We start from the raw sequence: 21,047 nt of genomic DNA, 5'->3' as shown, positions 1-21,047 counted from the left end.
AGATTTTACAAAGTGCGGTAGTAGAATAAAAAACTGGAGTTTCTTTTCATACAAACTTACTTATTTGGTTTTATATTTCAAATTATTGATACATTCAAAGAGTAATTTTAATCTCAACATCCGAGTGCAAAAGGTTAAAAAAAGAAAAGACAGAAAAATAAAAGCGTACTGTAAACTCTGAAGTACTTTTGATGCTTAGGGAATGAAGAATTCTTTTGTAGTGATGTAAGGAAGTCTCCACCATCCCTTACTCGGCTTCAAACACCTCACTGCCTCCTGGAAGCCTAGGCCAGTGGTCGGCAAACTCATTAGTCAAAAGAGCCAAATATCAACAGTACAACGATTGAAATTTCTTTTGAGAGCCAAATTTTTTAAACTTAAACTATATAGGTAGGTACATTGTTATTAACTTAATTAGGGTATGTGGTATTTTGTGGAAGAGCCACACTCAAGGGGCCGAAGAGCCACATGTGGCTCACGAGCTGTGGTTTGCCGACCACTGGCCTAGGTGACAAGCATTTTGCAAGGTTGTTCACCCCACCCCAGGCTCTAAGCCCCTGCAGGTGGACACATGTGCATGTGTGTGTAAATCAACACGCATCACACATCCACAGAATAAGCACACTATCTGATGGCTGGGACCCCTGGACACAGAATATTCCTGCAAAATGGCTAAATACCATTCGACTGTTAATCAGTTGCAGAAACAGCAAAAAATATAATCATTTACACAACGGTGTGATAAAGGCCACTGGCTGGTCATAGCGGTCTGTCCTCAACCGGTGACAGAGGTTGACAACCAAAAAGCAGAAAATTAAAAGAACTCAACTAGGTCTGTGGGTGGAGTGACATAAATATTTAAACTTTTACTTAAAAAATCTCATTGAGCCCTAGCCAGTTTGGCTCAGTGGAAAGAACATCGGCACGTTCCCAGGCTCGATTCCAGTCAAGGGCATGTGCCTGGGTTGCAGGCTCCAGCAGGGGGCCTGCAGGAGGCAGCTAATCAATGATTCTCTCTCATCATTGATGTTTCTTTCTCTCTCTCCCTTTCCCTTCCTCTCTGAAAGCAATAAAAATATATATCTTTTTTTTTTTTTAATCTCATTGAGATGTAAAATTGTTAGAAACTCGAAATCAAAGCAAAAATTTCTGGCGGATGAAACGGTTCCTTTATCTAATAATCAGGTCCCTGGAGTGCAGGGGACGAGGGGCCCAGAATCAAATCACAGTACTTGCCCATCACCCTCTCACCCAACATTTTCCCCCCAATGTTAGATAACTGAATTCGAATACGCCAAGCCCCTGAGAGGGATGAGTCAGTACACCCAGGCTTCGGTAGCCCGAGGGAGGGGCTCCGTCCCTCTCCGTGCCCAGGCAGGGACTGCTCCTTCCAGCCTTAGAGACAGACAGCTGCGCCCAGGGCAGGGGCGGCCACGCACAGAGCAGAAGTGAGCCTGTAACCAGTGTCCACACAGCACATCCTCCAGGGGCCTCCTGAATAACCATCCCCTGAAGACGCACACCCGCCAAACTTTTCCGGGAGCAGGCGGGCATTCACCAGTCAACACCACCACACTGAGTGCGGGCACATCCCGGAAACGGCCGTGGTTACGGATGAGCACCAGGGCTGGACGGGCCCCAGGAATTCACTGTGGTGCCGGGCCTGCCTCCAACACTGTCCCGGGAGCCACGCTGTGCGGCCAGCATCACCAACACGGGGCCCCCGGCTGCCCACAGGGGAAAGCCAAGCAGGCTCCTCCTCCCCGGGCCTTCACATCAGATGGGGCCTGGCAGGGAAGGTGGGATCAAGATACGTACGTCTGTTTAGGTGAGAGACGTAAGAGCACGTTGGTTCGGTTTTAAAAAAAGAAACAAACAAATGCAAGGGCAGGAGGTGTGCGGGAGGTCACTGCTGTCACACATCACTCACGGACAGCGGAGGGGTGGGTGGCTCTGGCCACAGGCTGTCGGTCATGCCTGGGAGCTAAAAAGGGCGTCTGGAAGTATGCCTGGGCCAGGGGTGGGCGTGTCAGGGTGGCGGACGCCCTATGTTCAGGACGGGGTGCTCTTACCTCATCTCCTTCCTCTCCCTTTTCCACTCCTGCAAAACCAGCTGGGACTCCGCATCTCTGTGCACCTGCAGGATACAAGCCAATTACTGAGAATGTTCTGGATGCAAATAAACTCAGTAGGTAATAAGAATTTTTAGTGGGCAGCTTTCCTCGTGGCCAAATTTTACTCAAATCTGAGAGATGGGCACTTGCATGAAATAATACATTTTCAGACTTCCCAGTTGCAACCCTCCCTTCTTTACCAAAATAGTTTTGAATGTCCAACAACAGAAACCTGGTTTAACAAATGAAACTGGATATTATGAAGATATTAAACAAGGCCTCTATTAAAGTAGATAGTATTGTTAAAGGCTATGTATAAACATGTGCATGTAACTACATAAAGTCTATGTGTATAGTGTAATTATGTGTATACTGTATATATGTGTATATTGTATATATGTGTATACTGTATATATGTATATACTGTATATATGTGTAATGTATTCATTACACATGTTGTTTTTTAATCCTCCCCCAAGGATATTTTTTCCATTGGTATTTTTTTTGTTTTGTTTTGTTTAGAGAAAGTGAAGAGAAGGGAGGATGGGCAGAGAAACATCAATGTGAAACACATTAATTGGCTGCCTGCCGCATGTACCCCAACCGGGGCCAGGGATCAGCCTGCAACCAAGGTACATGCTCTTGACTGGGAATTGAACCCATGACCCTTCGGTCTGCGGGCTGACTGTCTAAACACTGAGCCAAAACCAGCCAGGGCCATTACACATATGCATTACCTATATGAACATACTTAATACATACCACCTATCACATGATGTATATATTATGCACATACATCAACATAAAAATGGCAGGTAAGTGGAAATAACAGGTATATCCACTAATTGGAAGCACCTGAAAATATGTGCATATATTAAGAAATTAACATAAAATATTTCCTTTAATTGATACAAGGGTAGTAGAATTATAATTTGTTTTACGCTGTCTTCCTTAATATTGTATTATCTTTTAAAATGTTTAAGGAAAAAAAATGTTTTTGTAAAAGGCAAAAAGGTAAAGCACCTCAACCAGATGGAAAAGCAGAGAATTCTCTGGTTGGGCTGAAACAGGGGCATAGGCACCAAGAACATGGCGACTGCCCACAACCTAACAATGGAATCTCACGAGTCTCCCTGAGAGGCTCCCGTGGCCGAACAGGAACACTCAGCCAGAGTCAGAGGCGCGTGTGACCGCAGGGGACAGGTGGCTCCCTGCCCTTCACAGTCACGGGGCAGCCGCAGGGCCCGGAGGAAAAGACCAAACAAACCATCTGCTTCTGACGTGGGAGCCAAGGCCCTTCTGTTTACCACGTCTGCCCAGCTCACCAGCTTGGCCAGCAGGCACCCGCTCAGGGTCTCTGCCACTCAGACAAAACCCTGAGCTTGCAATTTGGGTTTCTTGCCCAACACCACTGCCTACACCAGCAAGAAGCAGCTACACTGAATGACCACTGGCCGTGTCCCTGGAGACCGGAAGGCTGGCCCGGCACTTCTGGGGGTGTTAATGGTTTTGTGAGAATAGTTTTGATTAGCTTTCACATTTTAATTAACAAATTACTCACTATAGAATTTAAACTCTACAATGTACGTGACTAGATCAAAAATCTGTAGAGTGTCACAAGTAATTTATTTAGACATATACATATACTTGAGGCCTGGTGCATGAAAATTCATGCACTAGGTGGGGTGTCTAGAGCCTACCCCCTCTCATAGTCCAGGAACCCTCAGGGGCGGGAGGCAACCGGGGGATCAGGGGAAGGCGACGCCCCCATCATACCTCTGGCTGCTGCCACTGCTGCAGCGCAAGCCTCAGCCCGGCCCTGGTTACCTGTGCCTTGGGCGGCCCTGAGCAGCTGGGCAGCTGCCATCGAGGTCTGCCTGCGCCTCGGGCCGGCCCTGGGCAGCTGAGGGGCTGAGGGGACTGGGGGACTCCAGAGGCAGGCCTGGGTGCAGGACCAGCCTTGCTGCACGCCGGCCGCCCTGGTGGGGCTGAGGGGACTGGGCACAGCCATTTGTGGCAGTGGGCGCTGCCATCATTGAGGGCGGGGCAGTCAATTAGCATATTCCCTCCTTATTGGCTGTGGGCACCATCATCTTTGAGGGTGGGGCAGTCAATTAGCATATTCCCTCCTTACTGGCTGTGGGCACAGCCATCTTTGAGGGCGGGGCAGTCAATTAGCATATTCCCTCCTTACTGGCTGTGGGCACAGCCATCTTTGAGGGCGGGGCAGTCAATTAGCATATTCCCTCCTTATTGGCTGTGGGCGCCATCATCTTTGCAACAGCATTAGGGTCAATTAGCATATTCCCTCTTTATTAGATAGGATATGTATATACACATGCATATATATACATATATGTATACGTACACATGCATATTACTGTATGACCTTTGCACAGACTTGAGGCTACATTAACCTAGAATCGATGCCTTTTGTTTTTAGAAAACCATCTCACAGACAAGCACGGGCAGGAAACAGAATGAGTCCTTGTCAGAGAAGAACCAATGGAGCCGGAGCAGGTGGAAGCAGGACCGAGCAGTGCGGGCCGCGTGCTCTGCAATGTGGGCACCCTGGAGTGAGGGCCTGGCCTGCCACCTCTCGCAGCTCTGCCTGAGCTCACACAGGCTGCCAGCTGGGCCAGGCAAGGCAGTTCCCTGGCCATTTCCAAAGCGGGCTGGCAGGCCGCGGGCAGAGGCTGCAGGTGCGTTAGCCAAGAGAGCAGCATCCGTGCCCCTTATCCTGAAAGAGTCGGCCCTCACGCTGAGAGGGCTTAAGGCCTGGCCAGCAGAACCAAGCGAGAAAGCGAGGTGCCTCATGAGCTGGGAGGGGCGTTTTCACAGGCCAGGAAATCACCACGAAAAACAACAAAGCTGAGTATGTGACTTATGGGAAGAAAAAACCACCGTTGCTCTCTAGTGAGCCAGCCAATTGTAGGTATTATCTTCAAAAGCAAGTGGAGACTGCACCCAGGGGCCCTGACTCTTGCTTTGAGACGTTCCAGTAAGCTGTGGTGCCTCGCCTGAGTGTTCATTCCACAGGACCTTTCATTATACAGAAAAGGAAACTGAGGCCCAGGCGGAGAAGACCACTGCAGGCTAATGGCAGAAGCAGGACTAGACCCAAACGAAGGCAGAGGCTCTCGAGTCCCACCCCCACAGGACATCTCCCAAAGCGGCTGCGGTGGGAGTGAGGCCACTGGAACTCCAGACAGAGGAACGTAAATGAAGGCCTTTTTCTCCAAATGGCTTTGGGGGCGTTGAGAAAGGTCTCTTCGGGGAAACTGGCAAAACTCTTAGGGGCAAAAAAATCCTGGTAATTATTCTGCCGGATGACTTATGCCTCATACTTTATAACCACAATTAATAGAGACTATCTAAAGAAACACTGGCCAAGTGCACTACCTTCAGGCTTACCGAAAAAGGAGGAGAAAAAGAAATCTCAAACCTGCATTCGCTCCAGTAACCCGGTCAGCGTCTGCAGCCAGGTCATGGTCTGGATGTACTGTTCCGTGTTCATGATTCTGAGCTCAGACCGTAACTCTGGGATGATGGCACCAGTCCGCCAGCCGTGCTTCAGGGTCAGGTCCTGCTCGCAAAGATCACAGAGAGTCAACATTCATCTCACCGGACTTTAAGTCATTGCATGACCTGTCCCAGACACAACAGGCGCTCACTGAATTACTTTTTAATTGTAATGGTTAGTTATTAACCAAGCCGAATTCAATGAATTACATGCCATTAAACCCAAGTTAGCCTAGGGCTTTGATCATTTCACCCCCAGAAAATTTCTGTTCTGGAAATAACTGCTGTAAGTCACAGCCCTTGCAGACACTCAGGGTCTGGAATCATTATCCACGGCCTGTATAACCACAATTAGGTCAGGGGCAGAGAGAGGCTGGGCCACGACACTATCCATCCACAGACGGCGCCAGGCCTCGCGGGTCATGGGGAACCGTGGAATATCCGACTTGGAATGATCACACAACATACACACACGTGACCACAGTCTTCATCCAAATAGTATAACCCTATGAGCTGACAATAGGCCAAGCGACCTGATGTCAGTGATGTCCCAGAAAACCTAAGATACGCAATCGCTGTGCTAAAAGGTCATTCATTTTCTCATCTGGCAAATATTTATCAAGGACTATGTGCCAGGCCCAGTTCTACAAACTGAGGATGAACAAAACCTGACACATCCCTGCCCTCCGTGGGAAATACAAATGACAAGTAAGCAAGTAAATGCACAATGCCAAGTGGTCTTAGTAAATTCTGAAAGGCTGAAATCGTAAAAAAAAAAAAAAGCATCTTTTTCTGCTCAGAAGGAATGAAACTAGAACTCAACAGCAGAAGAAAGAACCGGAAAATTCACCACCACGTGGAAATTGAACAACACTCTTAATCAATGGGTCAAAGAAGAGATCACAAGGGAGATTAGAAAATACCTCAAGGCAAATCAAGATGCAAACACCCAGACCTAGGGGTGCTGCAAAGGCCATGCTGAGGCTGAGATCTGCAGCTATAAACACCGACATTAAAGAAGGCCTCAAATCACCTAACTGTGTATCTTAGGGAACTAGGAAAAGTAAACTAAAAGTTAGCAGAAGGAAAAAATAAAGATTAGATCAGAGATAGAAAACGGAAAGAAAAAAAAATCAACAAAACCAAGAGTTGGTTCTTCAAAAAGATCAACAGAATTGACAAACCTTTAGCTAACTAAGAAAAAAGAGAGGAAACTCAACTTAGTAAAATCAGAAATTTAAGTGGCGCCATTACTACCGATTCTACAGAAATAAACAGGTTTAAAAAGAGAACTCTGAGCTACTGTATGCCAACAACTTTTGGATAACCTAGATGAACGGACATTCCTAGAAACACCCACCTGCGAAGACGGAATCACTAGGAAACGGGAAATCTGGCAGGCCTCTAACTAGTAAGGAGACTGGATTAGTAATCCAAACACTTCCAACCAAGCCAAGCCCAGAACCAGATGGCTTCCCTGGTGAATTCTACCAAACACTTGAAGATGAGTTAACATCATCCCTCTCCAACTCTCTCCACAACCAAAGAGGAGGAAGTGCTTCCTAACTCGCTCTGAGGTCAGCACTACCCATACCAACTGTTAGTGCGGAAAGCGGGTAAAAACACAGATGGCCAGGCGCCGCCCCCAGAGTTGCTAACTCAGTAGGTCTGGGGCGAGGCCTGAGAATCTGCATTTCTTACAAGGTCCCAGTGGTGCTCCTGCCACAGGACCACACCTAAGACGTGTGAGCGTGTGTGCGTGTGTGTGTGTGTGTGTGTGTGTGTGTGTGTGTGTGTGTGTGACCTCACAGGGCCACGTACCCATGTGACTTAAGGGCAGTACACAGTATCTCATCAGGGCCCGAAGACCCCACCTAGCAAGAGGCAAACACCCGTGATGATGCCATGTCACACGGCTAGACATTCTGGGAGTGCGGACATCCTGACAGTAACACTTTATACTTCTAGTTTATTAAGCACTTTTATATACATTATCTTCTTTCACTTTTTACAAATGAGGAGCTTGAGGGAAGTGTTCAAGGTCACACAGCTAGTAAACAGTAGAACTGGGGTAAAAACTACGGTCTTCTAATCTGAGCCCAAGGTTCCTTCCACTAGACCTCAACCCACAGACAGAGGGGACTACGCAGGTGTGTGCAGGAGTCACCTGGGAAGATTTCACTACACACAGGCGCTGGGACCGACCCATCTAGCTCCAATTACATATTGTTCCAACTACAGGCTCAAGCACAGTTCAAGGCCTGCAATCTCCTCCAGTCGTTCCAATGGCATGAGAAGCCTCGTTTTCACTTCAGGGCTGTTGCCAGGAAAGGTGGGTTTTTAACGCATCCAAAGCGACAGGCTGGCAACGGAGCCCTGACTGATGTCTCAGGCCTTTATGCTGCAGTTGTGTGGTTCTGACACATGGATAAATTGAAAAGGAAAGAGCACTAGCATTTATTTGTCACCATTACTTAAATGGAAAGATTTTCTGATTAAACTCTGAGTCAACTGCTAACTTCCATCATTTCCCCCCAAAAAAATGTGCCTTTTTCATGACTGATCCATCCTGTTCTAAAAATTGTAAGACATTAAAAATGTGACTTACTCCTCGCTTTATGAAAGCATAAAAATGGTCTTAACCAAAAGAGAAATTCCTTAGTAAGTGGGACTAACACGTCTGTCCCCCAATGAAGAAATAGAAAAAAAAGGCTCCTCTCACCGCCAGGTCACTGTATATATGGTCACCAAAATACAACACTTTGGATCCTCTCCATCCAGTAAGCTTCAAAAATTCATACAAATTGCCCTGCAATAAGGAAAATACAGATATTATCTCCTGTGACAGGTAGAAGCCCTTGTATAACCCATGGCCCAAAACACCTTTTTTTTTTAACTTCAAAAAAATTATTTTGCTTTCATAACTTATTTTAAATTTAATATAACTTATTTTATAAGTAATTTCATTCTTATAGTAGTAGGGTTTTAGCTACATCTTAATCATTTTCTTGGGCTAACTCCCTAGAAGTGGAATGGCTTTTCAAAGCTAAGTTTTCAAGGCCTACAAAATATACTTAATGCCAAGGCTGTTCTAAACCCACCAGGAATGTATCAATACATAAAAATAAATTAAAAAACTTACTTCAGTAACACAATAATAGTCAGCAAGTCAATCATTTATCAAACATTTGCAAGCCTTATATAATACCAAAATATATTAAAACTGTAGATTAAGACATAGCTTGTCATGAAGTAATTACTAATCTGGGCAAATACTAGTAATATGCCATGTGGTCAAATGCTTCTTAAGGAGACATTTCCAAGCTTTGCTACCGGTATCTTGTTATTTACTATGAAAAGTAATGCTTTACATTTCTTTTAAGAAACTGTTCAATTCTGAGTTGATTTAGATATTGACTTAAGCTTAACTGCCACCAAGTCATAAACAGTCCATCGGGCGGAGCACTGAGCACTGCCGGCCCCGAGTGTGACGTCAGCTGTCATCATTACTGACCACGCGCAGCAAAGCAGCCAAAGGGATAAGGTCGTGGGGTACCTGCTTGTAAATCTGGCCCTTCTGCAACTTGTAGATTTTATCCCAGAGTAAGACACCTTTCTCATTCACCTTTCGGAAAGGTCTAAGAACAGAAACGGGAGACGTTATGGGGGGGGGGGGGGGGGGGCGTTGTGCAGGCTGTCTGCTGTGTGAAACACCACATGGTTACCCACTGGGAACAGAAGGGGGCTGCCCGAACCCGAGAAAGCCCTGAAAACAACTCCGGCATTCCCCTTCCCAGGGCAAGGTCTCCCGAACTGTGTCCCCCACCCCCACCCCCCACTGCCCACACCCCACCCCTGGGTCCGAGGACTTGTAGTAGAGAAAGAACTCCAGGGCCAGATATACAATGACTCCCGTTTCCCAAGGCTACTGGGGCAGAAAGACATTCTATAAGCCTTGGTAGAAGTTTACTCCACCTGATGCAAAACCTGTGTTGCAGAGAGTTTTGCAAAATCCAACTGCAATTTTAAAGGTACCATTTACAGCTCTCCTTAAAGAGCTACCCACCAGGTGGTTTGCTGCGGCCGTTTTGTTACACTTCACCACACATCTGCATCAGGAGATCTAATGCACTACGTGAGAGTAAGTCTGCATTTTTCATTGTTACCCATCAATTTCTTAAAGCCTGACCAATAGGACTGAAGCAGCCCGAGTTGAACTGAGATCCATTTTGATGCGTGGAAGGTGTCTGCTATGCACCAATCTCACTCTCCTCACAAGTACTTGCTAGACGACTTCGAAATCAAAGGCTTTGATGGCAGATGCTTGTGATTTCCGACCGGATTTCACCAAGACACGCTCCCTCGTAAGTATTCACAGCAGAGAACGAGGAAAACCCAGTCCCCTGGAGAGGCAGGCACTCACCTCCGCTTGTCGTTAAAGAAGCTCGGCTTCTCGGCCTGAACGATGACCACGTCAAACAGGTCCCGCCAGTCCTTTCCAACGATATAGCTCATCCCTTTGTCCCTAAACAACATGCCGGCCAGGTTAGTCTAGCACTGAAGGGGTTAACCATTTGCACTCAGATGTCAAGTGTGACAGGTTAGCATCGGTAGCAGCTTGTATGTCGAGCCACACTCAACACCACACTCAACACGTAGTTTCACCGCGGGGGGGGGAAGGGGAATTTTTGTCTATTTCTCCAGTATCTTTTCTTGTTTTCATTAGCATGAAAGGACAAGTAAAATGTAAATGCCGTCTCAACTGATGCCAAAAAAGAAAAAATGAAAAACCGATAACGCATGTGAAATTTATTAGGAAACTAGTACATGATCTTGTTGGAGAATTCAGAGATGGTACACTAACTTCCAGGGGTAGATTATTATCCACTAACTTAGAGCAACGTTTAGCTGGAAAGCTCCATATAATCACACCTCACCCTAACAAAAAACACAACGATTGTGTTGTTTGTTCTAACAGAAAAATCAAAGGAGGAAGAAGAGAGACGATTTATATTTGCGAAACATGTGAATGTAAACCAGGTCTTCATGTGGGTGAATGTTTCAAAAAATATCACACCATGAAAAATTATAGAGATTAAAATTACTCTTTGAATGTATCAATAATTTGAAATATAAAAAATCCAAATAAATAAGTTTGTATGAAAAGAAACTCCAGTTTTTTATTCTACTGCCGCGCTTTGTAAAATCTGGGGTATTTAAAAAATTAAATCCCGAGTAGAATAAAGGAATCGAGAAAAAAGCAAACGAGTGCAAAGGGTTAACTGTTTTTGCCACTTTTTCTTGCAAATTTCCTCCTGTGACATGCAATGCAAGAAGTGAGCCGGGAGCCGGCCAGGAAACTGGGGACTTACACAAAGCTGCTGGGGCTGTTGGTGATGAGGAACATCTTCTTGCCGTGATCAGCCAGTTTGGCCAGCACCGCGCGGGTCTGCTCAGCGTAGCAGATGTACTTATCTAAGAGCAGGCGAACAATTCACACACAGATTCAGCGCGAGGCCCCCCCAATCTGCCGGTGCTTGCTGACTGGGGCCTGCGGGCCCCGCGCTGTCCAGGGCACGTGGGGGAAGAGGAAGAGGTCTTAAGGGAGCCTGGGTCAGGGTGGTCTATCAGTGTCCGGTGCATCAGTAGCCAAGACCGCCGCCTCCTCGGTCGGGGGGGGGGGGGGGGGCGGGGGGGCGGGGGGGGGGGTTGGAGGGGAATGAAGGGGCTGCAGCTGCCAGCGCCTCTCCTTCTGAGTCAGGATTAGGCAAAGGGGAGGGAGACAGCTGAGAGGCGGGGATGCAGGACCCTTCCCAGTCAGAAAGGCGCTACAGCCTCGGCTCAGCACCTTCAGTGAAATAAGATGCCTGGAGGGGGCCATGGGGGAGGGGCAGCCTGGACCGACTTCATGGCAATGCCAAACACGTACCAATGTCGGCTTCGATGGCTCGGTACATGATTCCTTTGATGTGCACGTCTCGGATTGAATCCTGTCAAAAGATACGTTTTCAATCAGTGAGCGCACTGGCCTGAGTAGCAATACAAGTGGAAGGGCGCTCTGCCGTGAGGAGCCTGCAATCCCAGCACTAAATGAAACCTAAATTCTGGCCCATTTATCAGAGGTGGCCCCTGTGGGGGAAACGTAAGTTTCCATGGTGATAGTGGCAGTTTTCAATGCAATATGCAAGAGGGTCACTGGGAGGAGCTCATTTGTGTGGATAATTCTGAAAAGAAAGGAAAAAAAGCCTCGAATAAACCATAATTTATATGCAGTATCACGAACAAATGATTCCAGGTCATCCGGGCAAAGGGCATTATTGTTCTTTTCATCTCTGCACCCGCCCCTAGATCCCAACAGCAGGTTCAGTGGTCTAGGAAAAGAGGCAGAGACAAGAGAAGGGACCTGCCTCTCTTCAGTGCTACCGATGAAGGGAGACCTGCCAGTGGGGATGGTGACTCAAGCAGAGATGTGGTCCAGCCCTCGGAGGGGGAAGGAAGCAGCCCAGGAGTGTGGCAGGCTGATGCCTGGCAGGTGTCTGAGCACAGCCCCACTCAGGGGGCACTGAGAAGGCCCTCGACACAGGTGGCACCTGCACACTCTCAGAGCCGGTGACAGGAGACTGGACTGGGGACACACTGGGCCGTAAGCCTTAGAAAATCGCAGATTTCTGTCAAGCGTGAGCACCCTGGACTGTAAATTCAACCTCGATCCCCTCCCAGTACAGGCTTATTTCGACATCACATCAGCAGAAGGCAATGGGTAAGAGCAAGCCAGAACCAAACTTCCCGGCTTAAAATCTAGACTCTGCTTTGACTAGCTGTGTGACCATGGGCAAGTTACTCAGCCTCTCTGTGCCTCAATTCATCTATAAAATGAGGGTGACAATAACAGTTTCTACTTCAAGGCATTATTCTGAGGGTTTAATTAGTTAATATGCATAAAGCACTAAGAAGAACAGTTCCTGGAACACAGAAAACTCGGCACATGTGTTCACTGTTGGTGGTCGTCTGAACCAAACTTTTAAATAAACATGTCTCCTCATGAGTGCAAGGGGTTATATAACTATAAGTGATTCTTAAAGATTCTTACAAATGAAGTGTTTGTGTTCACGAAAAGGAGATTAGAAACTAAATATTTAAATTCAGTTCACAGAACACCAGATTGATATTGAGAAACGATAATTCATCTTTTATCTCCCTAAAACCCAAGATTCAGGGCGGTCAAAATTTAAAATTAGTCATAAAACATATAATAAAAAAATACTGTAGGAATGAATATGGATCTTTTAAAAATACATATATTTCAATAAATATGTATTATATACAAATTATATTTTATATATATTTCTATCACATGCTTAGAAATATATAAGAAAAACATATTAAATGAACATTTTTAAGTACTGAAAAAAGTTCAGTTTAAAGAATATTAAACATGTGACTACGAATTAAAATATATAAATGCAGAGCTATATAAAAAGGTGTGTATATGCACATAAATATTTATGTTGCTCTCTCTCCCCCTCCGAACGGATTTCCACAGCTGCTGCAGGGCCTCGGGGAGCCTGCACGGCACCTCTGTGTGCCAGAGACCACGGCGCCTCCTGTGGGCCACTGCATCCCTGGGCCACAGCCTGAGACTCAAATGCCCGTCTTTGTGCAGAGCCACCCAGCCGCTGGCCAGGCTCAGGGACGAGCCGGGTACAGCTGGACCTCAGTCACCACTCGCCCCTCTGGCCTCAGAAAGAATTAAGAAATCCCGGTAACAACATGGGCACCCTCTTCTTTTAACAACCAATTTGACCGATTTCCAGCTCTCCTAACGGAACGTCTTACAACGTTCAGGGACAAACCACAAACACAAGCGCTGCCAGGCGAAGGCTATGTTAGGCCCCCAACCTACGCAGGAGCCTCAGGATTCGGCTAGTTCGGCGGGAAAGCGCCAGGGGTGGGAACCCGGGACCTCCCCCTGCCCGCCCGACCTTGACGTCTTTGTACAGGTGGACCGGCTCATAGTCGATGTTGTTCTTCAGAAAGTACTCGTTCACGCAGGACAGCAGGCTCATCTCGGGCAGGGAGAAGATGTCCATGAACTGCTTCATGGTGTTCCCGTGGGAGCTCTGTGGGCAGGGGGCGCAGTGAGAATCCGAGGCCCACACCCAGCAGGGCCAGACCCGGCCTTTCCTGAGGGGGGTGCTGGTCACCCTGATCCCTCTCCACGAGGAAAGCAACTCTCTAACAATACAGACTAAGAAAGGTTCGCCTTGTTCTTCTCACCCAGGCCGTGCTGGCGTCTCACTCTAAGCCTAAGTGGCACATCCAAGGAAATCCCCCCAAAAGTCTAACCGCCCTCCCCTCCACTCCCCTCTGTCCAACCCCCAGCTCACAGTCTCATCGAGCTCAGAGGAGAGCGGGAGGTTACACCCTTGGAAAGGCAGAAAAAGCCACTTGACTCTCCCGAGTCTAAGCACCTCCCAAGCCTCGGTGTGAGCTTGACAAAGAGCCTTTCTCTGAATGGCTGCAAATTTTTTTACCAGCTTACCAGCGGATGGGACATCTGCCATTGCACTTGGACAATGCAGGTAAGACAACGCATCTAATAAGCAGCAAAAATGCGGGGGGCAAGGAGAACCACAAAAGTTAGAAAAACAGAGGTTTCCCTTCAGGCACAGGGTAACCTGCTGCCCTCAGTCTCGGGGGAGGCGACAGCCGCTGCACTGCCAGCCCCCAAGGTCTTCATCCAGAAGGTGGGGACACCTCAGGGGGGGGGTGGCAAACAGGGGCAGGTACCAGGAAGGCTAAGGAGCCTTCGTCAGGTAAGGAGGAAAGGCCTAAGAAAGGAGAATCAGCCCTAACCGGTTTGGCTCAGTGGCTAGAGCGTCGGCCTGCGGACTCAAGGGTCCCAGGTTCGATTCCGGTCAAGGGCATGTACCTTGGTTGCGGGCACATCCCCAGTAGGGGGTGTGCAGGAGGCAGCTGATCGATGTTTCTCTCTCATCGATGTTTCTAACTCTCTCTCCCTCTCCCTTCTTCTCTGTAAAAAATCAATAAAACATGTTTTTTTTTTTAAAAAAGAAAGGAGAATCACGAAAGAACCTACGGAGCCTGTACCATACTAATCTCTCTCAAAACACAATCCCAAAGTTCCTTGTCAGTTCCCTAGGCGCAGTCCCAGAGCCCAGGAATCCAAGCTCCTAAATGTCCCAGGCCAGGTTTTGAGAAGGAAAAAGACAGACTGCTTTACCTAAATACAGCATTTCTCATTACCTTGCCATAAAAGTCGCTCATCTGCTCCAGAGGCACGTGGGACCCCTCGTACATCTCAATGACTTCTTCATCAGGGACCACGCTGAGGCCTCTGGGAAAAAAAAACAAGCAGCGCAGTTCAAGAGCTTGGCCAGCGAGAGCGAGGACTGTCACACCTCTGGCAAGTGCTGGGGTTTTTCAAGCAAGGCGTGAGGCGTCACAAGGAGGCACGAGGTGCCACTAGTAACTGCTGCAAGTGACAGGCAAGGTGCTACTACTGTTCCTCCTGCTGCCACGCTCCAGGTAACAAGAGCAGAAAGAGAAGAGCTCGTATTACATGGCCCCTACGATCCGCCAGATCTGAGCTCCACACAGGCCTTCGCTTAGTTCCCTGCAGTCCTAAGCGAAAGGCACTATCAGGCCCCCCTTTTCCCAGCAGAGGCGACTGAGGCACAGAGAGGTCGTGTGCCTTCCCCCAGGTCAGTCAGGTAGAAAGAGGTGGGTCAGGACCGGGTCCACGGGCTCTGTGGGTCTTCAAGCTCTACGCCACACTGCCTCCCTCAACCAGGTCCAAGGCCTAGTGCCTTACTTGGAGGTGAGCTGTTTTGTGGTGTGTTTTTTAATGATTTTAATGCATTCGGGAGAGAAAGGCTGGCTGTCTCCACCATCCCTGTGCCCTCTGAGACGCTCCCCTAAGGTCAGCGCCGAGATGGAAAAAGGCATGCACGAGGCTCCGTGGACTAAACCCCGTGACTCAAGGCAGGCGCCTGGGCACCCCCTCCCGGAGGGGTGACCCGAATGCTACGTGACAGTGAAGGCCAGTTTCCGCATCTGGACACGCCGAGGCAACACCCGCCCCCTGCCTGCCTCCGGAGCTGCGGGAGAATGTGCAGATGAACCCAGCGCCTCCGCACGCAGGAAAAAATAAGTCCTGGAGTCAGAGCGGCTGGGTTTCGGCCCTGCCTCTGCCACCAGCGCCGGGAGCAGATGCCAGCGCCCAGGGCCCAGCGGTCTCCAGTTTCCTCACCCGGAGTCTCCCGCTCTAGGGCGTCACAGGGGGGAATGTCAGCTCCTCTACCCCCTTCTCCCGAAGAGAAGGTGCTTGAGAAGCAGACACCGTGAGGAGGGACCAGAGAACGAATAAGTGGTGGGAGCACCACACTGCGCTGCAACAGGGGTAACACAAGAGTCAGTAAGAATTTTAGCTACTGACACAAATAGGTTGCTTAAAATGCCAAGTCACTTGGCCAATATTAAAATACGTCCAAAAACAATTTACGTTTGATATGTGACTTTAAAGAAAGTTCAATTTCAGCCTCTTTCCTCCTTTCTCCACCCCCACCCCCCCCCCCCCCGTGTGACTTCTAAAAACATCCGAGTGGACTCATTAACATTTTGCCTCCGATCTTGATTAACTTGTTACAAGTACCAGCTTTGAAAACAAAAGAGGCGATGTACTTCCGCCTATCTCGGCTCCAGAAATCAGATACGACGCTGGTACCAAGCCAGATCACTCCAGGCAGTGACCTTGGGAAACACCGCTTGCTAAGGTAGCAGCAGTCAAGTGTGCGTACCTGCAAGGTTTGAACACTTGGAAAGAAAATACAAAAAGTAAAAGAATTCTGCCGGGTGGGTTCTCGGCCTCCACACTAGGCCCGACCCGGTCCTTCGGAAGCCACTCCTGCCTCTGAGCACGGACACGGGACCTGGGCACACTGGCATCCTTAAGGCCCTGGTAACCAAATGCCAGCTCAAAAGCAGCCGAGGAATCAGCCTACTAACAGGGTGTGTAAACCAGCACTGAAAACTACGTTACACACCCCGTGTGGTGATGAGAAATATAAGGGGTAGGAGCACAGATCTGAACCAGTCTGCCTGGGGTTCAACTCCCACCTCCCTTAATTACTTACCAGGGGTATCACCTAGACAAGGAGTTTAACTCTTTGGGTCTCAGTGTCATTTTAAAACTGGAAACAGTAACAGTACCTACCTCCTAGTGTTACTGAGAAGACTCAACGAGTTACTGTAGATGAACAGTAATTGGTACACGACAAGGGACTGCGATGGGAACAACCCTAGCGTTTCACAAAGGTTCCAGTTAAGAAGTGAAACCTTGGGTGCAAAATGGGACCGCAGTGGAGAGCAGCCTGCCGCCTCCCCTGCCCAGCGGCACTCACTCCCGCAGCCCACGACATAAAATTCAACCTGATGCAGCAACCGCGGTCCCCTGGCAGGCCTCTGGGCTCAGGCCTCGGAAACGAGCCAGGCTGAGGTGGAAGCATTCTTCCCGGCCACTCACTCACTCACGACCCCTTTTGAGGGGAAAGGGAAGAGAAGTGGTATCTGCGCCTAGAGTGCTTTGGGCACCGTTCAAGCATGCTTCCGTCTGCATGCCAAGCCGCCCCTAAGGAGGGCCCTGGAACCATGCCCATTTGACAGAGGAGCAAACCAAGGCTTTGAGACAGTCGAGAGCTTGCTCAAAGCCACACACCTACGTGGTGGGGTCTGAGTTTCCACTCAGGAAGTGTGACTCCGGAGCCCACACACGCACCCCTGCTGGTTCAGCCACACCCCTCTCAGCACTACGGCCGCAGAGACCGTCCCAGGACCTACAGCTGGACACTCCTGCCTGGCCCCGCCCATACACCTTAACACGATGGCTTATTTATCTACGGAAGAAACAAGACTATTAGAAGCCAAGAGCAAAGAAAAGGACCATTTCAGGCTGAGGGGTGGGGAGAGGCCTGAAGGAAGGCTGGGATTTCAAGGAGCAGAAAGGAAGGAAAACCATCCTGGTGGGATGGCCGCCAGCATGAACAGATGTCGCAGGGAGAAAAGAGAACTCAGAGGAGAGGAACACACGTGTTGTTTGTCCCTGCCCAGCATCCGCTCCCTCTAAGACTGACTGAAACTCTAGGGAAGAGAAACTGCCCTTCTCTCGAGCTGGGGGGATGGAATTCCAGGGGTCCCCACACGGAGGGCCTGCCCAGAGAGAACTTACGCAGAGAGCAAGAGAGAGCCAAGAAAAGAGTTCTGACAGCATCAGTTTGGGCCCTGGAATCAGCCACACCTGCGACTGGCCTCACAGTTAGTGAGCCAGTACTGTGTTTTCGTTTGAGTTGGGGTCCAGTCACTTGCAATAAGAGTCTTAACCAACCCAGTAAGTAAAGGAGCTGTGCGTGCAAAAAGGGGAAGCTAAGGGTTTGGAGGTCGACAGAAAACCGAAGAGGTGTGGGGAGCCTCCCGGATTTTAGGAGAGGAGGGGGTGGCTGAGGAAAGTGCTTTAGGTACATCAGTTGAGCAACAATGTCCAGGATGGACGCCTCTGCAGAAAACTCAGAGTCCAGGGGAGAAGGGGTAATGAGTGTCTGAGCCAGGGAGCTTACTCTTACCTGTAGACAGTCCCCAGCTGGATGTAATGAAAAGCATCAATCTTCATCAATACTGCCTTCAAAAACATAAACACAGGTAAATAATGCACAACAATCTGCACACTGAATGAGAACTCCGGGTGTCGTCATAAATCCTATCGACATTAAGCTGTTACAACAAGGAAGCAGCTGTATGTTTCTGAAAGCGTTGCTTACTGATTAAAGCAGTGTGCAACTCATTAAAGACATGGCCTAGCCCAGGTGGTGTGGCCCAGTGGTTGAACGTCGACCTATGAACCAGGAGATCAAGGTTTGACTCCTGGTCAGGGCACATGCCCAGGTTGTGGGCTCAATCCCCAGTAGGAGGTGTGCAGGAGGCAGCCAATCAATGATTCTCTCTCATCACTGATGTTTCTATCTCTCCCTCTCCCTTCCTCTCTGAAATCAATAAAAGTATTATAAAGAAAGACATGGCTTATCTGCAAGAAAAGGTATGACAAACAGCTCCTCCTCGCACCAACAAAGACTACTGGAAATAAACGGCATGTCCCATATTGCTGAATGCATTCACGCTTTTCTAATACACGGTCTCTTTTTTAAAAAAGCCTTTATCCAAAGACGTTTTGAAGAATTCAATGCTGTGGCCCCAAAGAACATGAATTTAAAATCAATGTATGTGTTGAGCGAAGAAAAGCACCAGGAGTACATTGTATCCAAACACCGTTAAACGAGAAAAACATGAGGGTTAAACCTACCCGCTGCACATCATAATGAAGTCCACGAATTGCAAAATTTGGGTCGTATTCATACTTCCTGATTTCCGCGGGATACTAAGAAAAAAAGAAAGAAACCAGTTTTAGCTGACAAGGCACTAGCGGGGGGTTCCAGGTAGTGTCCATTTTGGTCCTTGTACAAAGGCCGAGGTGGCTGACGCACTCTGGTGGGAAGGCAGGGTCAGAGGGCACGAATCGCACCCATCCCTCTGCTTCTGGACCCAGGACTTCCGGCCCCAGAGCCCTCCACAGGTGGGGTCCCATCCCTCCAACTTCTCTCGTCTTCACTGCCCCTCCCCTCCTTCCCTCTGCCCCTAGACTCCCAGACCCCTGAGACCCCAGGCACCCATCTGCTTCTACCTCCCTTAACACACTGTCAACCATCCATTCTGCCCAGACTGGAGCACCTCCATGTCACAGCCCTCGGATGGCCCATTACCAGGTTTCACGAAGAGACCCCAGCTGCAATGTAGCTCCCATGGCCTCTCTCATCTGGTCAGCAGGTCACTCACTTGCTCACCTTCCCTGGGCTGGAGGGACCCCACAGTGTCAGTGCAGCGTCCGCCCCTCTCAGGCTCTGAGGGGCCCTTCTCAGCACGTGGCTCCCAGGTACCACTCCAATGCTCTGATTCAGAACAAATGTGGCTTTTGGAGGTAGCTCAGGTCCCCTGGTATTTCCTGGTTATTAAACTATTCCTCTCAGCTCCCCCCTTATCGAAGTCCTTCCCTCCTGCCCAGTCTCAGAATTGGACCAGCTACCCCACTGACAGCACCAATGTACCGAGCACCGCAGGCCCTGCCATTCCCATTTCACAGATGGGACATCAGAGGCACCGATGAAACCACCTGGCCTGGGCCACACAGCTGGGGTGTGGTGGGCGGGAAGTCAGCCTCGGCCTCTGCTCCCCCCACACTCTCCTCCCTCAGAGCACAGACCCGCAGGATAGAATAGGTATTCTTGAGTCTAGAGAGGCTGTGTCACCAGGATCTGCCAATCCCTATGTAAACTGCTTAAATAAAAAACAAAAATGCTTGCGGCCACAGGGAACACCTCCAGACTACACTTCCCACAATGCCCTAGGGCCGTGGTCGGCAAACTGTGGCTCACGAGCCGCATGCGGCTCTTTGGCCCCTTGAGTGTGGCTCTTCCACAAAATACCACGGCCTGGGCGAGTCTATTTTGAAGAAGTGGCGTTAGAAGAAGTTTAAGTTTAAAAAATTTGGCTCTCAAAAGAAATTTCAATCATTGTACTGTTGATATTTGGCTCTGTTGACTAATGAGTTTGCCAACCACTGTCCTAGGGCAACAAAGACTACAAACAGTCCCTCTCCTTGGGCAGAAATGTGGGTTCATTACACCGAGTACAGGCATTAAAATTTCCAGAATCCTGGAGGAGAAAATAATCCATAGACACGTCATTCTGGAGCCAAAATGTCTCTAAAAAAAGCAGAGCTCTGGCGGACTGAGGGCCACTGACACGCCTGCCTGGCACAAACATTTCTTCAACTGCACAGAACTTGTGAAAAATGGCATAAACAGAGCCATTTCAAATGGAGTTGGAGCCACCATCCCAGAAGAACTGCCTTGCATGTCTTGCTCCTTGAACATTTGGATTATTTGACTTGGGCAAGATAACCTTTGGACCAGCCCAAACCATCACTGTCTCCTATACAACTGTCAGGAAAGCAAACCTTCTGACCGCAATAACAGAATCATGGACATTCTTTAGAATCAGTACTGTGTATAGCTCAAGAATAAAGGCTTAATACAACCAGTGAAATGGAAGCAGTCAGCAAAAAACTCCCAACCAAGAAAAGTCCTGGGCCAGAGGGCTTCATAGGTGAATTTTACCAAACATTCAAAGAAGAATGAACACCTATCCTTCTCAAACTATTCCAAAAAAACCAAGAGGAGGAAAAACTCCTGAGCTCATTTCACAATATTCTAATTCCAAAACCGGATCAAGACACTACAAGGAAAGAAAATTATAGGACAATATCCCTGATAAACATAGGGATAC

At 48.5% G+C, this 21,047-nt stretch overlaps 1 protein-coding gene across 1 annotated transcript in view; it reads right to left on the bottom strand.

Moving 5' to 3' along the window:
• NT5DC3 (5'-nucleotidase domain containing 3) overlaps positions 1-21,047 on the bottom strand; it is a 46,241-nt gene that overhangs the window by 5,248 nt on the left and 19,946 nt on the right. Inside the window, exons 3-13 of the mRNA XM_079775308.1 lie at positions 19,009-19,083; positions 18,275-18,330; positions 14,904-14,994; positions 13,619-13,756; positions 11,566-11,626; positions 11,009-11,111; positions 10,060-10,161; positions 9,193-9,274; positions 8,359-8,445; positions 5,560-5,700; positions 2,073-2,137 (exon numbers count right to left, since the gene is read on the bottom strand). Coding sequence (XP_079631434.1) covers positions 2,073-2,137; positions 5,560-5,700; positions 8,359-8,445; positions 9,193-9,274; positions 10,060-10,161; positions 11,009-11,111; positions 11,566-11,626; positions 13,619-13,756; positions 14,904-14,994; positions 18,275-18,330; positions 19,009-19,083 — 1,001 coding nt within the window. The remainder of the gene's footprint in view (positions 1-2,072; positions 2,138-5,559; positions 5,701-8,358; positions 8,446-9,192; positions 9,275-10,059; positions 10,162-11,008; positions 11,112-11,565; positions 11,627-13,618; positions 13,757-14,903; positions 14,995-18,274; positions 18,331-19,008; positions 19,084-21,047) is intronic.

The sequence above is a fragment of the Cnephaeus nilssonii genome, assembly GCF_951640355.1.
Source record: "Cnephaeus nilssonii genome assembly, chromosome: 6".
In the NCBI taxonomy this organism is placed as follows: Eukaryota; Metazoa; Chordata; class Mammalia; order Chiroptera; family Vespertilionidae; genus Cnephaeus; species Cnephaeus nilssonii.
Note: the sequence above shows the minus strand (reverse complement) of the source record. Positions and strands in the feature narration are given on the sequence as shown.